This window comes from Acomys russatus, chromosome 25 (assembly GCF_903995435.1).
Source record: "Acomys russatus chromosome 25, mAcoRus1.1, whole genome shotgun sequence".
Taxonomy (NCBI): Eukaryota; Metazoa; Chordata; class Mammalia; order Rodentia; family Muridae; genus Acomys; species Acomys russatus.
In genome coordinates this window covers 15,776,974-15,789,101 of record NC_067161.1, presented here as the reverse complement: position 1 = coordinate 15,789,101, position 12,128 = coordinate 15,776,974, and the positions used below count along the sequence as shown (strand labels likewise).

General features: G+C 52.3%; 1 protein-coding gene across 1 annotated transcript in view; it reads left to right on the top strand.

Annotated features, from left to right (window-relative positions):
• The window catches only part of Fgf18 (fibroblast growth factor 18), a 30,374-nt gene that overhangs the window by 7,919 nt on the left and 10,327 nt on the right, over nt 1-12,128 (top strand). Inside the window, exon 3 of the mRNA XM_051167954.1 lies at nt 5,701-5,881. Coding sequence (XP_051023911.1) covers nt 5,701-5,881 — 181 coding nt within the window. The remainder of the gene's footprint in view (nt 1-5,700; nt 5,882-12,128) is intronic.

The following is a 12,128-nucleotide window of genomic DNA, read 5'->3' as shown; positions in this document are numbered from 1 at the left end:
GACAGGGGAAGGAGAAAGGAAAAAGACCTCAAGTCCACCCAGGTCCTGTTTCCTATCCAAGCTAGCTCCAGGATTGACTACCTGCACCGCGTATCAATGATCTGTATGGAGAAGGCTGATGTATGGGGAGAGGGAGGCTGGACCTTGGGCCCAGCCCCCATTCTGCAGTGCCCCACCCATGCTGATGATGGCTTGGCCCTGCCAATCAATACATTGATAGCCCTGGGAGCTTAATGGACAGACTGGGGGGAGGGGAAAGGACCTCTGCAGCCTTACTTTCTATCCAGGCTGTAGTGGCAGTGGGGACCATGATGGTAGGGGCCAGAAGCTTGGACATGGGGTATGGGAGGGGCGGAGAGGGGGCGGGGCACCTTCTTCCTCTTCATAGGAAGCAGTGTACTTGGAGGAAACTAAGGCTTCAAAGCTGAGTGTATCCAGATCTTGGTTCTGCTGTGTCCTTCCTGTGCACCTTGGCAAGTCCCTTGTCCTCGCTGTGCCTCCCTGTGTCACTGGGAACCCAGGGCTAGTATAGTTTACACTTGCTCAGGATGGGTGAGGAGTAAGCTGATGGCCCATGGTCAGAGCCTATGTGAGTTTCACTCTTGATGTAGCTGGCAGCTGACTCCAGGCTGACGTCATGGCCACCCTAGAGGAAGTATCTGGAGGGCTGCCTTTTGGAGTGGAGCAGGAAGCTGGCTTTACTGGGGCCCACTCTTAGACAAGGCCTGAAGTCTTGGGTTTGAACCCAGAATTTGGAAGAGCTCTAAAAGCTCTGGTCTTGAAGCCTGTGGGTTGTCCTTCTTGGGACCTGGGAGACCCTTCACTCCTGGACAGGAAGCCTGGAGAAGGACTTAAGTGGCAGGAATCTGGGGGCAGGTCCATGGGACTCCATTTCCTTTCTCACACAGGGGAGTTCAAGGTTTTTGCCCCTTCGTGGATGATGTTCCTGCCCCTCCTCCATGCCGTAGGTTCTGACCCATCTCCTGTCTCAGAGTGCAGCTGTATCCCTTTACTTGCATGGTACATGTTCAGACCTTCCAGGGATGGCTAATCCATGTGCAAGCACCACCGAGAAGGTAGACCAGATAGCCTAGATAGCTACTAAGGCAGTGGATAGCCAATGCAGTGAAGATGCACTGGTCAAAGAATGGTATGGAATTTCATCACACTGTTTACTCATAGCAGCACTGAATTGTTCATGTCTAGAATTGTCCATGTGATACTTTTGGTCCTTGGTTGGCCAGGTATAGCTGGAACCCAGGATACAGGGACCCTGGTGGGAAGGAGGTGGTGAAAGCAAGGGAAAACGGTAACAGGTGCAAATGAAATGGCTGGGGAGCTTGGACTCTAGACACAGGGAAAGTTGTGTTTGGATTTTGAGTCCTCTCCTCTGTAATTCTGTGACTTAGGACACATGATGGGGTCTCCCCCCGGCCTCAGTTTCCCCAGCTTTAACATGGGATGATATCATTCATCTTGATGGCATCACTCTGGTGATTCTATAGGATAAGTCACCCACAGTGGGTATTTAAAAAAAAATGGCTGTCAGAATAAACTGTTTTCTCTGCGAGTGTGAGGATGTGGGTTTGACTCCCCAGCTCCCACATGAAGTTGGGCATGGCAGTGTGCATGTCTGTAATCTAAGCGCTCCTATGGCAAGACAGGAGGTGGAGGAAGAGGCTCTTAGATGCTCATGGGCCAGGCAACCCGGTGTCTACAGCTGAGAACTGTAACAGAGATCCTGCCTCGAGAGAAGAGGCGAGGACTGACACCCAAGGTTGTCCTCTGACTTCCACACATGCACCTCAGCATATACCCTCCCCCACAAATGTGCACATGCGTGTGTGCGCACACACACCCACCCACGCACACACACCCATGCGCGCATGCACGCGCACACACACACAGATTGAAAGTCCCCTGGCTGTTTATAAAGCAAGACTTTAAAAAAAGATAAATGTCATTACTAATGTAATTTTCCCCCCAAGGCAAATGCTATAAACGGTTCCATTTTGCAGCCAAGAAAACTGAGGTCAAGTAAGTCAGATATCGTGGTTGGAGACAGGTAGCCTGATGGTCAAATGGTCCCACTTAGCCTGTTGTCAGAGGTTCATGTAGGTGACCTGGACCTTGATGCAGATCTTTGGGAGATGGCAATGTAGTCTAAGAAGATTGGAGATCCTCTGCTTCTCAGAGCCAAGGGTCTGAAGCCTTCAAGGAAGGAAGCATGGGGGGTGGGTGGCATGTTTCCCTGTGGGACAAGATACCTTGATTGGTCTCTGGAAGCTTTCCTTTCTTTTCCTTTTCTTTCCCTTTATTTCTTTCTTTTGGTTTTTTGAGATAGGGTTTCTCTGTGTAACCTGGCTGTCCTGGAACTTACTCTGTAGACCAGGCTGGTCTCGAACTCACAGAGATCTGCCTGTCTCGGCCTCCCCGAGTGCTGGGATTAAAGGTGTGTGCCACCACTGCCCAGCTAGAACCCCTTTTTATACTGGTCAGATTATTAACAAAATGAGGGGGCAGAAGGCTTGGAGAACAGGCATGGGCTGGATCTCTGGGTAACAGTGAATATTGTGGTTGGAGAGTTGGGGCCTGGCAGGTTTCTGAGTAGAGAGGAGCACCCTCCCCTGAACTGAGAGCACTCTAGATGAAGACAGAAGGCAGACAGGGGGCCTCTGGGCTCCATCTACTGAGCCCTGTGTTGGCATTCCTAGGCCAAGGCTTTAAGAGATCCCAAGGTCAGAACGGGATTCCAGCCTATAGGGCCCTTGTTGCTCATGGGCAGAACATGGACTGGGAAGTAAATATTTCCACCAGGGCCCAATCTTTAAGGCAAAGGCAAGGGCCAGGTTGGGAGTGCTTGGAGTACTCTAGGCTGCGTGGACACCATCATCCACTCTTGAGGGTCCACTTAGACCAGGGATCACCCGTGAGTGTGGCGTAGAGGGAGATGGGGCCACATTGTCTACACACCAGGTCTTCTTGTTTCTTATGGGTGCTGTGACTTCTAGTCCTTGTGAGCTTGGAGGCGTGTCATCCAGGCAGACTTATCTTGGTGGGAAGGGTTGATGCTGGCTTCCAGGTGTTCCTTATTTCTGCCTAGTTATCTGACAAGCACTGCTGATTACTTCCTGGGGACAAGATGATGCCCAGCGGTGAGCCTGATTATCCGAATGGACTTTGGGGACAATAGCATGTCCAGATCCTGCCCCGTGAGGTGGTGTCAGGAGGGGATCACTAGAGCAGGCTTCTAATGACAGGTAGAAGGGGCCGGTGCCCTGAGCCCACCAGCCTATCTAGAAGAGGGGCCCAGTTTCTGGCAGAGGCCGCCCACTCCTTCCCTAGGGACTGACCTGGTCAGAGTACGGCTTAAGTGGTGGAAGCTAGGCAAGATGGATTGTATCCCCACATCTTGGTGCACAGCCACCCAATAGACTTTGCTGACCCTGGGTCACTCTGCTGCTTCTGTCCACTGGGCCAGGAAGAAAATCATTAATAGAAGGCCAGCTTCTGGGGGCAGGGAAGTGCCCCATGGGAACTGGGGGTGTGGAGATTGGCTTGACCTCCAGTCGATAGGGTCTCCTGTGAGAGCAGGAGTGGTGGAGGACAGGGATACCGTGCCTACTTTCGGGGGAGGGGACAGGACTACACTGACTCCAGCAATTATTCCAGAAAGGTCAGTGGCCCCCAAGTGTGGGGTCTTCCAGAAAAAATGCCCTCCAGGTGTGGGTCTCCAGGCTTTTTCCTCCCTGGATGTCAGGGTGGGAAGAGAGGCAGTCCCTGGTATTGCCTGCTGGCCATCGTGCCCTGGAAATGGGAGGGAGGCGCACAGTTGCAGAGTGGACGTTTGTGAACCTCGGTTTCTGCTTAGCTGAGCTTTACTTGGAGTCTTGTCAAAAGTTCTGGTATTTGCCCAGCTGTGGCAGTATCTGCCGTGTTGCCTTTTGCATTTAGTCTTTGTAGCAACCTCTGAGTTGGGTGCTGTCTTCATCCTCTCATTGTGAAGAAATTGAGGTGCAGAGGGGCCCACAGTTAAGGCTGAGAGGAATGTTTGGGCAGCCAGGGTCCAGAGGGCTCTAGCAAAGGCTGGGTGGGCAAAGCTTTTCTGGGAACGGAGTCTTGTGTGCTAGCTTTGTGCCAGACTTGGTGAGTCCACAGAGCAAACCCATTATGCTAACCTGCTCTGATTTATAAGATGGGATAGACCATGCAGCTAACTAGGAGGCACCGGTGAGCATAACTCAGTGCTTAATGGCATGACAGGACTGTATGTGTTCTTTCTTTCTTTCTTTCTTTCTTTCTTTCTTTCTTTTTTTTTCTTTTTGAGACAGGGTTTCTCTGTGTAGCCTTGGCCCTGTAGCTCCAGCACAGATGACATATATCCAAGCACTTGTTCAGCAGATAAGAGAAAGAAAGAAAGAAAGAAAGAAAGAGAGAAAGAGCTGGGCAGTGGTGGCACATGCCTTTAATCCCAGCACTCGGGAGGCAGAGGCAGGTGGATTGCTGTGAGTTCGAGGCCAGCCTGGGCTACAAAGTGAGTCCAGGACAGCCAAGGCTACACAGAGAAACCCTGTCTCGAGGGGGGGGGGAGAGCGTGCTCTGGCTTTCATGATGCCGCCAGTGTATTAAGAGCAGATGGTCAGAAACTGTTGAGTCACATGTGCTAGAAAGAATCTCAGGGCAGAGTGGAGGCATGGGGGATGGTAGGGGTAGGGCAGTCCAAGGAGGCCTGTTTGAGGTGATACCTGGGCAGAGACCTGAGGGAAATGAGTGTAAAAAACTGAGAAAACATCAGAGCAGAAGGGCACAGCATGTGCAAAGGGCCTGAGGTTGGCGTATGCTAAGTATTAGGAAGGTTCCAAAGCCTTTAAAGATAAGGTGTATGGGGGGGGCATGGAAGTAACAGGAGGAGGAGAAGGAAGTATGGGGGGAGGTTATCAGGCCAGGTCTGGAAACCCCAGAGAGGACAACTGTTTGAATGTGAGGAAGCCCTGAGAACTGTGGACATGGAGGATGCTGCCGGGGGGCTTTGTGTGGTGGAGGGTGCATTATTAGCAGGGCAGCGACGGAGGCGGCTGAGCAGGCAGGCGATGGGGGCATACTGTTCAGGCGTGCGCCTGTGTTCTCGATGAGGGAGGGAAGCAGTGAATGTGGGTGCAACCTAAGAAGGGTTCCCCCAGGGTTTGGCTGATAGGAATCATATGGCAAGAAGTCCATGGGGGATGTAAACTGGAGGCTTGGGACATGGCTCAGTGCCGCGGTCTGAGTGTGAGGGGTCCCTGTGGAGATCCGAGGGGAGGTGGCATGCTGCGTTCTGGTCCGGTGGCCAGTACTTGAGGTTTCTCATCTCATCCCTTTCCTGCCATGTGTCCCCGTGACTTTCCCCCTCAGCCCTGTCTACGGATGTTAGTTCTTTTTCTAGTTGCCGAGGCACTGCTCACAATCCCCGATACAATTGGGATAGGAGCCTCTGTACCGAAAGGGAAACTGAGGCAGAACAACGCGCATGCTGTGGTCACAGAAAACACATGTGGGTGGGTAGGACGAGTGATAGACCCAGGCCTGCCTGGTTTTATGATTTTTTTTTTCCCCCAGCTGCCTCAGTTGTTGCCTTGTCTATGAAGTGGGGCCTGGCCAGAGGTGGGTGCAGAGGAGAGACAACAAGGCTGGCTCTCACCATTCCCTCTCCCCCTTGCATAGGTGTTGGCAGCCGAGGAGAACGTGGACTTCCGCATCCATGTGGAGAACCAGACGCGGGCTCGAGATGATGTGAGCCGGAAGCAGCTGCGCTTGTACCAGCTCTACAGCAGGACCAGTGGGAAGCACATCCAAGTCTTGGGCCGTAGGATCAGTGCCCGTGGCGAGGACGGGGACAAGTATGGTATGTGCCAGACCCTGTCCATATGCCTTGCACGCACTCTCCCAGCCTTGGAGAGTCCGCATCCAAATCCCAGCTCTGTATTGTGCTGGACATGTGGTGCTGGACCTAGCACTAGCCCCTCCTGGACCTCAGTTTCTCCGTCTGTAAAATGGGGGAGGCGTTGGTGACTCCTTGAGATGTGAATAAAAAGTGCCCCCTTACATAGCGGCTTGGGTGGGGGTGCTGAGATGTCAGTGGCTGCTCCTTGCACCTTAACTCCCTCCAGCTCAGCTACTGGGAGGGGTGGAAACCTCTGGTCATGCTCTCTGGATGCTCTAGAGGCCACGGGAGTCATCTTCATCGAACGTGTATGGGAGTGTGCAAATGTGCACGTGTGTGTTTAAGCTTGAACCTGTACCACCCACAAGACATAGGTATGCACAAAAACTTGGGCAATGGGCCTTGTGACCCTTCCCTTGATCTGGGAGCAGCTTAGCCCTCCTGGAGGGCTGGGGGACCCAGCCCATGCAAGCCGTGGGCAATGAACAGAGTGGACATACCTTCACCTCATCAGCGCTTTGGAGAGGACTCAGCCAACACAGATGCTTGGGACTGCCAGGGGGCCTCCTGGTCCTTGCCGGTCTATGGGATGCATCCATCCCCAGCCTCTCCGCCTTATTGGGCCCAGGTTCTAGAGGTCGTGGGCTGGGGGTGGGGTCCTGCATGTGTGCGGAGCCTGCCAGCCTCGCCTTTTTGGGATGGTGCCCTGTCGGCCCCCTGCCCATTGCCATCAGGACATGACAACAAGACAAATAATTTCTTGGACCTTTTATCTTGGACACCATTTATTTTCCCACAGCCCCAGGGCAGGACTGACCTCATGGTAGAGCCCTGAGTGAGGCAGCTGCACTGCACTGGGGGCTGGGCAGCCTGGGCTGGGTCCCTGGGCCCAGCACCTCCAGGCCAGCTGCCTCCTTCCCTACTTCCTACAGTTATTTCTATGGTTCCTCTCCTCCTTCTCTCCTTCCTGTTTTGTGCTCCTTTCTGTCTTTGTTTTGGTCCATCTCTGTTCCTCCTTCCCCGTGGTGTCTGCCCTTCCTTGCTCTGTCCACAGCTCCCTTCCCACAGGTTTTAGGCCCTCTGGCTCTTGTTGGGGGGGGCACCCCCCAGATGCTGGGCTGTGCAGGGCAGACCCAGGTGGAAGTTTTCCCTGGGATTCTCTGCCCAGTGCTGCCAGGAAAGGGGCAGCTGGCTGGTCAGGAGGGAGGAGGTGCCCTCCTGGGGTGTCCCCGGAGCTCACTCTGGCCCCTCCAGGCTGGAGAGTACAAGGGGTGTGTGTGTGTGTGTGTGTGTGTGTGTGTGTGTGTGTGTGTGTGTGTGTGTGTGTGAGACTCTGGTTGAGCCATCTGTCCACACCCCGGGATGGGAGGCAGGGGCTGGGGAGGGAGAAGAGCCTTATGTGGCCCACCCTCATGGCAGAGGCTGCTGGCCTTCTGACTTTTCCTCAACCAGGCCACTCTTCTCCTAGCACTCTGTCCCCGTTTCTCATCTGTATGGTTCCAGGCTCGGGTGAGCGGTTAACGTGCACATGGCTCTCTGAGAGTAGGGGGTCTTGTCAAGATGTCCTTACTGATTCGTGGGTCAGGGGTGGTCTGAGCTGCTGCGGGTGAGACCAGCACCCAGGTGCTGCTGCTGGAAGCCTGCCTTGAGTTTCTAGGATTGTCCTAGTTTGCTGCTGCTCTGTCTACACACTCTTGGCCTTTATCTTCTTTATTGAGGAACTGAGGACCATGTTTACTCCCCGCACCACCCCCGCCCCCCCAACACCCAGGGCAGCATGGGGCCTTGCAGGCTGCCACAGCTCCATTTGAATGTGCCATTAGAAACGCAGATGAGGCTGTGAGACCCATCTGTGAGCCCTGGGAGAGGAAGTGAGACAATGGAGCCCACGGAGGCTTCCAATCTAGATGATCAATACAAATATTATCGGGAGGGTGATTTATGTGACCACGCAGGGCAGGAGAATGCCCACCCCCCACAAGCCCCCCTGCTTCTCTGCACCAGGAGCTGTCTTGCTGGGGGGAGGGGCAGCAGGATGAGGAGTGCTTCAGAACCTGCTCTACTATCTCAAGGCTGGGGGCTGGCCTCCCCCTCCCAGAGACCTGCGATACCCACTTGGCTACACAGCCTTATATCATCATCTGCTGAGCCAGAAGTACAACAGATGCCAAGTGAACACCTGGGATCCTCAGCTCTGGGTCTGTCAAAGGCTGGCCTCTGCTGGGTGCAGGACCCAGGGTCTGTGGGCCCTCTTGCTGCTTCCTCATCCTAGTACTTTCTGGAAGGTGATTTGAGGCAAGAGCAGGGTTCTTTGAGATAGCTAGCATGGCTAAGGCTGAGGCTGAATCTGACCCCATGGTCCCTTTCCTACTTGTCCAAATGCCACTCTGTTGCTAAAACAAAACAAAACAAAACAAAACCAAAAACCAAAAAACAAAACAAAAAACCCAACCCTCTTATTCCCCAGAACCCAAGTCCTTGGGTTAGCCAGAGAGCTGGGAAGGTTCTGCTCGTGAGCCATTCCCATCTCACCACAGTCTCAGGCTGTGTCACCTCTTCTTGTGCCCCGTACTCTGCCAGGCATGGTGCTGTGGTCAGGCCTCGGGTGCTCTCCGCCTACACGGTCCTGAGACATGCCCGCTCACTCCACTGTCCTCTCCTTGGGGTCCCCATCTCTGCCCTTCTACTGGTGTACTTTTCTCTTATAGTCTGACGCCCTATTATGTACTTACCACTCTGTCTCTCAGGAGATTCTGGGCCTCTGTGCTGCTCCGTCCCCAGGACACAGAGCCAGCCACAGAAAGGTGATTGCCCCAGTACAAGGACACTTCCATTATACACCTGAGAATGGAGACAAGTTAGCCACCCCAGGAGATCAGGGCACAAAGCATCTTCCACACCCAGGCGGCACCTGGTACATTGCTCAGGGAAGCCCTTCTGCATCCCTCTCACCTGCTTTTGCCTTGAATACCAAGAAAAACAGACTTGGTTTCCCCTAGGAGTCCTTTCTTCTGCCATGGGACCTTTGCATCTCAGCTTAAGCCTTCCACCCTTGGGCCTTGCCTCTGTCTCCAGAGAGCCGTGGCCACCCACGTCTCATGAATTCCATGTTGAAAGGGCTGTGTTAGAGCTACAGCTAGGATTCAATATAGCTCCTGATCGATCCTATTGATTTCTTCCCCTAGTCCTTTCTGGTGAGTCTATGTAGCCTGCCAACCTCCTTGGCGACTTATGCAGAAGAGGAACTCGGGCGCTTGAGTGTGTATGTGTAACAACAGCAGAGTAATGGTTCCAGAAAGAACCACCCCCTTCCTGCTTCATTCCACCTAGCCCACCTCCAGAGGGAAGGAAGAGCAGAGACTGGACATTTCCTCATGGGAGGATGTACTGTGGGAAGGTGTCAGCCAGTCCCTCAGGCACCCCTGCACGGGCTCTGCCCAGCCTTTCCCTGGTCTGTGTGTTTGTGTGTGTGTGCACGCATGCGCAAGCTCACGAGCGCACATACGCACTCTGATCAGGTCCTGAGGGATTTCCCTGGGTATGTCCTGGTTTTATTCTCTGAATTGTCTCTCCCTGAAGCAGACTCCCAAGTTTCTCTGACTCCACAGCCTCTGTCTTCCCCTTACTGTTTTTCCTACCCTTCAAACCCAGAGTCTAAAAGTAGAGGCGCTAAGTTGCTTTTTTGGTAAAGCCAGTGGGAGACCTACACTTCAGTGTCAGTCCATCGGGGCCACTTGTCCCTTCTCATTTGAGGCCTACACTGTGTGCCCTCACTCTGCCCATGCAGCGTGGTGGGCTCTGGAGTTGCCACTTGTTTTAATGTTGCCGCCTGTCTTAGTGCGTGCTCGGGGCAGGTGGCTCCCCTGCTCTGCGGGCTGCAAGGCCTCAGCTTTTTCACTCATAACTGCAGTCATGGTCTGTGCCTCACAGGGTTATAAGGCAGTGAGATAGTCCATGGTCAGACTCCCAACTACACATGCGAAAAGCATTATGGATATTGGCTATTATTATTAGTCTCCATGTTTTTTAGTTCAGGTGGACCTTGGACTTGTGATTCTTCTGTCTCAGCCACCCAGTCTGGCTACCATGGGTGCCATGTTTATTCTCCAAGCACTCCTGAGAAGCAGAAGTAAAAAGACAACAGAAAGCTTTATAGACAGAGTTTTCTTCCAGCCCTCCGCACTGCTGTGGAGGGTTTGGTGAATCCCTCTCCTCTGTCTATGGCCTGAGACCAGCCCTCGGTCAAAGCAGAAGGGAATAGAGTGGTGAAGGATGCTGAATCAGAGGCCGATTAAACTGTCACCACCAACTGTGTGCTCTCTAACATGACCCTGCCCGATCTTGAATTCCCTCTAGCTCCTGAAACCTGTTAAGTCATTGGCTACATCACAAGGATGTCCGTGCACTTATTATAGTTTAATTGGTGGCCATTTAATATGATCCAGGCCTGGGCTGGGTGTTAGAAAAAAAGCAATGACCAGTAAGGAGAGCTCTCTTGCCTTCATGGAGAATACCTACACAACAGGAAGGGTGACAGTTTGTGTTAACTTACTATTATTATAACAAAATAGCTGAGGCAATCAAGTTAAAAATAAATAAGGTTTATTTTGGTTCAGGTCTAGAGGCTCAGTCAAAGATTGGCTAATCCCTTGCTCCTGGCAAGGCAGAATATCAGTCATGGCTTGAGTGTGAGGCAGAGGAGGCTTACTGCATGATGGCTTGGAAGCAGAGAAAGAGAAAGGGGGGGGAGGAGAGAATATTTAAGATCCAAACAATAGCACCAAACAGTTTTAGAGTACTGGAATACTGGGCTCAGCAGTTAAGAGCATTGGCTTCTCTTCCAGAGGACCTAGGCTCAATTCCCAGCACCTACATGGGGGTTCTCAACTGTTCCAGAGGATCCAGCACTCTCACACAGACACAACAATGCACAGAAAATAGAATGTTGCATGAGATTGGAATTTTTGGGTTGGGAAAGGTGGTGCTAACATCAGATACAGTAGAGTCAGGGAAGACATCTGTTGTAGACACTGTTCTATTGGCTATGAAGAGATGCCATGACCAAGACAACTCTTATTAGAAAGCATTTAATTGGGGGCTTGCATACAGTGTCAGAAGTTTAGTCCGTTATCATGGTAGCAGGCATGGCGGGCATGGTGCTGGAGAAGTAGTTGAGAGCTACCTCTTTATCTGAAGAGAAAGAGAAAGAGAGAGATTGGGCCTGGCCTGTGCTTTTGAAACCTCAAAGCCCCAGGTGGGCGTGGTGACACACGCCTTTAATCCCAGCACTTGGGAGACAGAGGCAGGTGGATCTCTGTGAGTTTGAGGCCAGCCTGGTTTACAAAGTGAGTCCAGAGAGAAACCCTGTCTCTGTGTATATTCATATATATATAAACCTCAAAGCCCCAACCCCAGTGATATGCTTCCTCCAACAAGGCCATGTCTCCTAATCCTTCTAATCCTTTCACATACCACTCCCTGGAGACTAATCATTCAAATGTATGGGGGACATTCTTACCCAAATCACAGCATCTCTAAGGAGATGATACTTGGCCACCTGGGAGATGAAAGGGTTTGGACAAAGCAACGTCCAGGTAGAAGGACAAAGGGCCTGCAGCAGAAACTAGGTGTGTCAGAGTAATGGCAAGGGAGTCAATGTGCTTGGGAGGTTGAGAGGGAGGCTAGAAAAGAGGGACAGTGCGGGGAGAGGGATGGCGGAAGTGGGAAGATAATGATGTGGGTCCCAGTGAAGAGTTTGGATTTTTTCTAAGTTGCTTGGGAATCCTTGGGAGGCTTTTCAGCATGAAAGAGATGTAATTGTGTATCTCTGTGTGTGTGTGTGTGTGTGTGTGTGTGTGTGTGTGTGTGTGTGTGTGTGTGTGTGTCTGTGTCTGTGTGTGTGTGTGTGTAGCCAAAGGTCAACTCAGATATCTTCCCTCGGTCATTACCTATAATTTATATTGAGAAAGGGTCTCTCACTGAGCCTGGAGACCACTGGTTGGCTAGACTGTTGTCTAGCCAGTGAGCTTGTGAATCTGCCTGTCTCTGTTTCCCCAGGGTAAGGGTGACAGCGTCCGCCACCACACCCAGCTTTTCTATGTGGGTTGTTTGGAGATCCACGCTCAAGTATTTATGCCACATGGCCACTACCTCACAGGTTGAAGCATCCTGACCCCCCAAATCGATGTGTGTGGGGAAGACTGGTGAG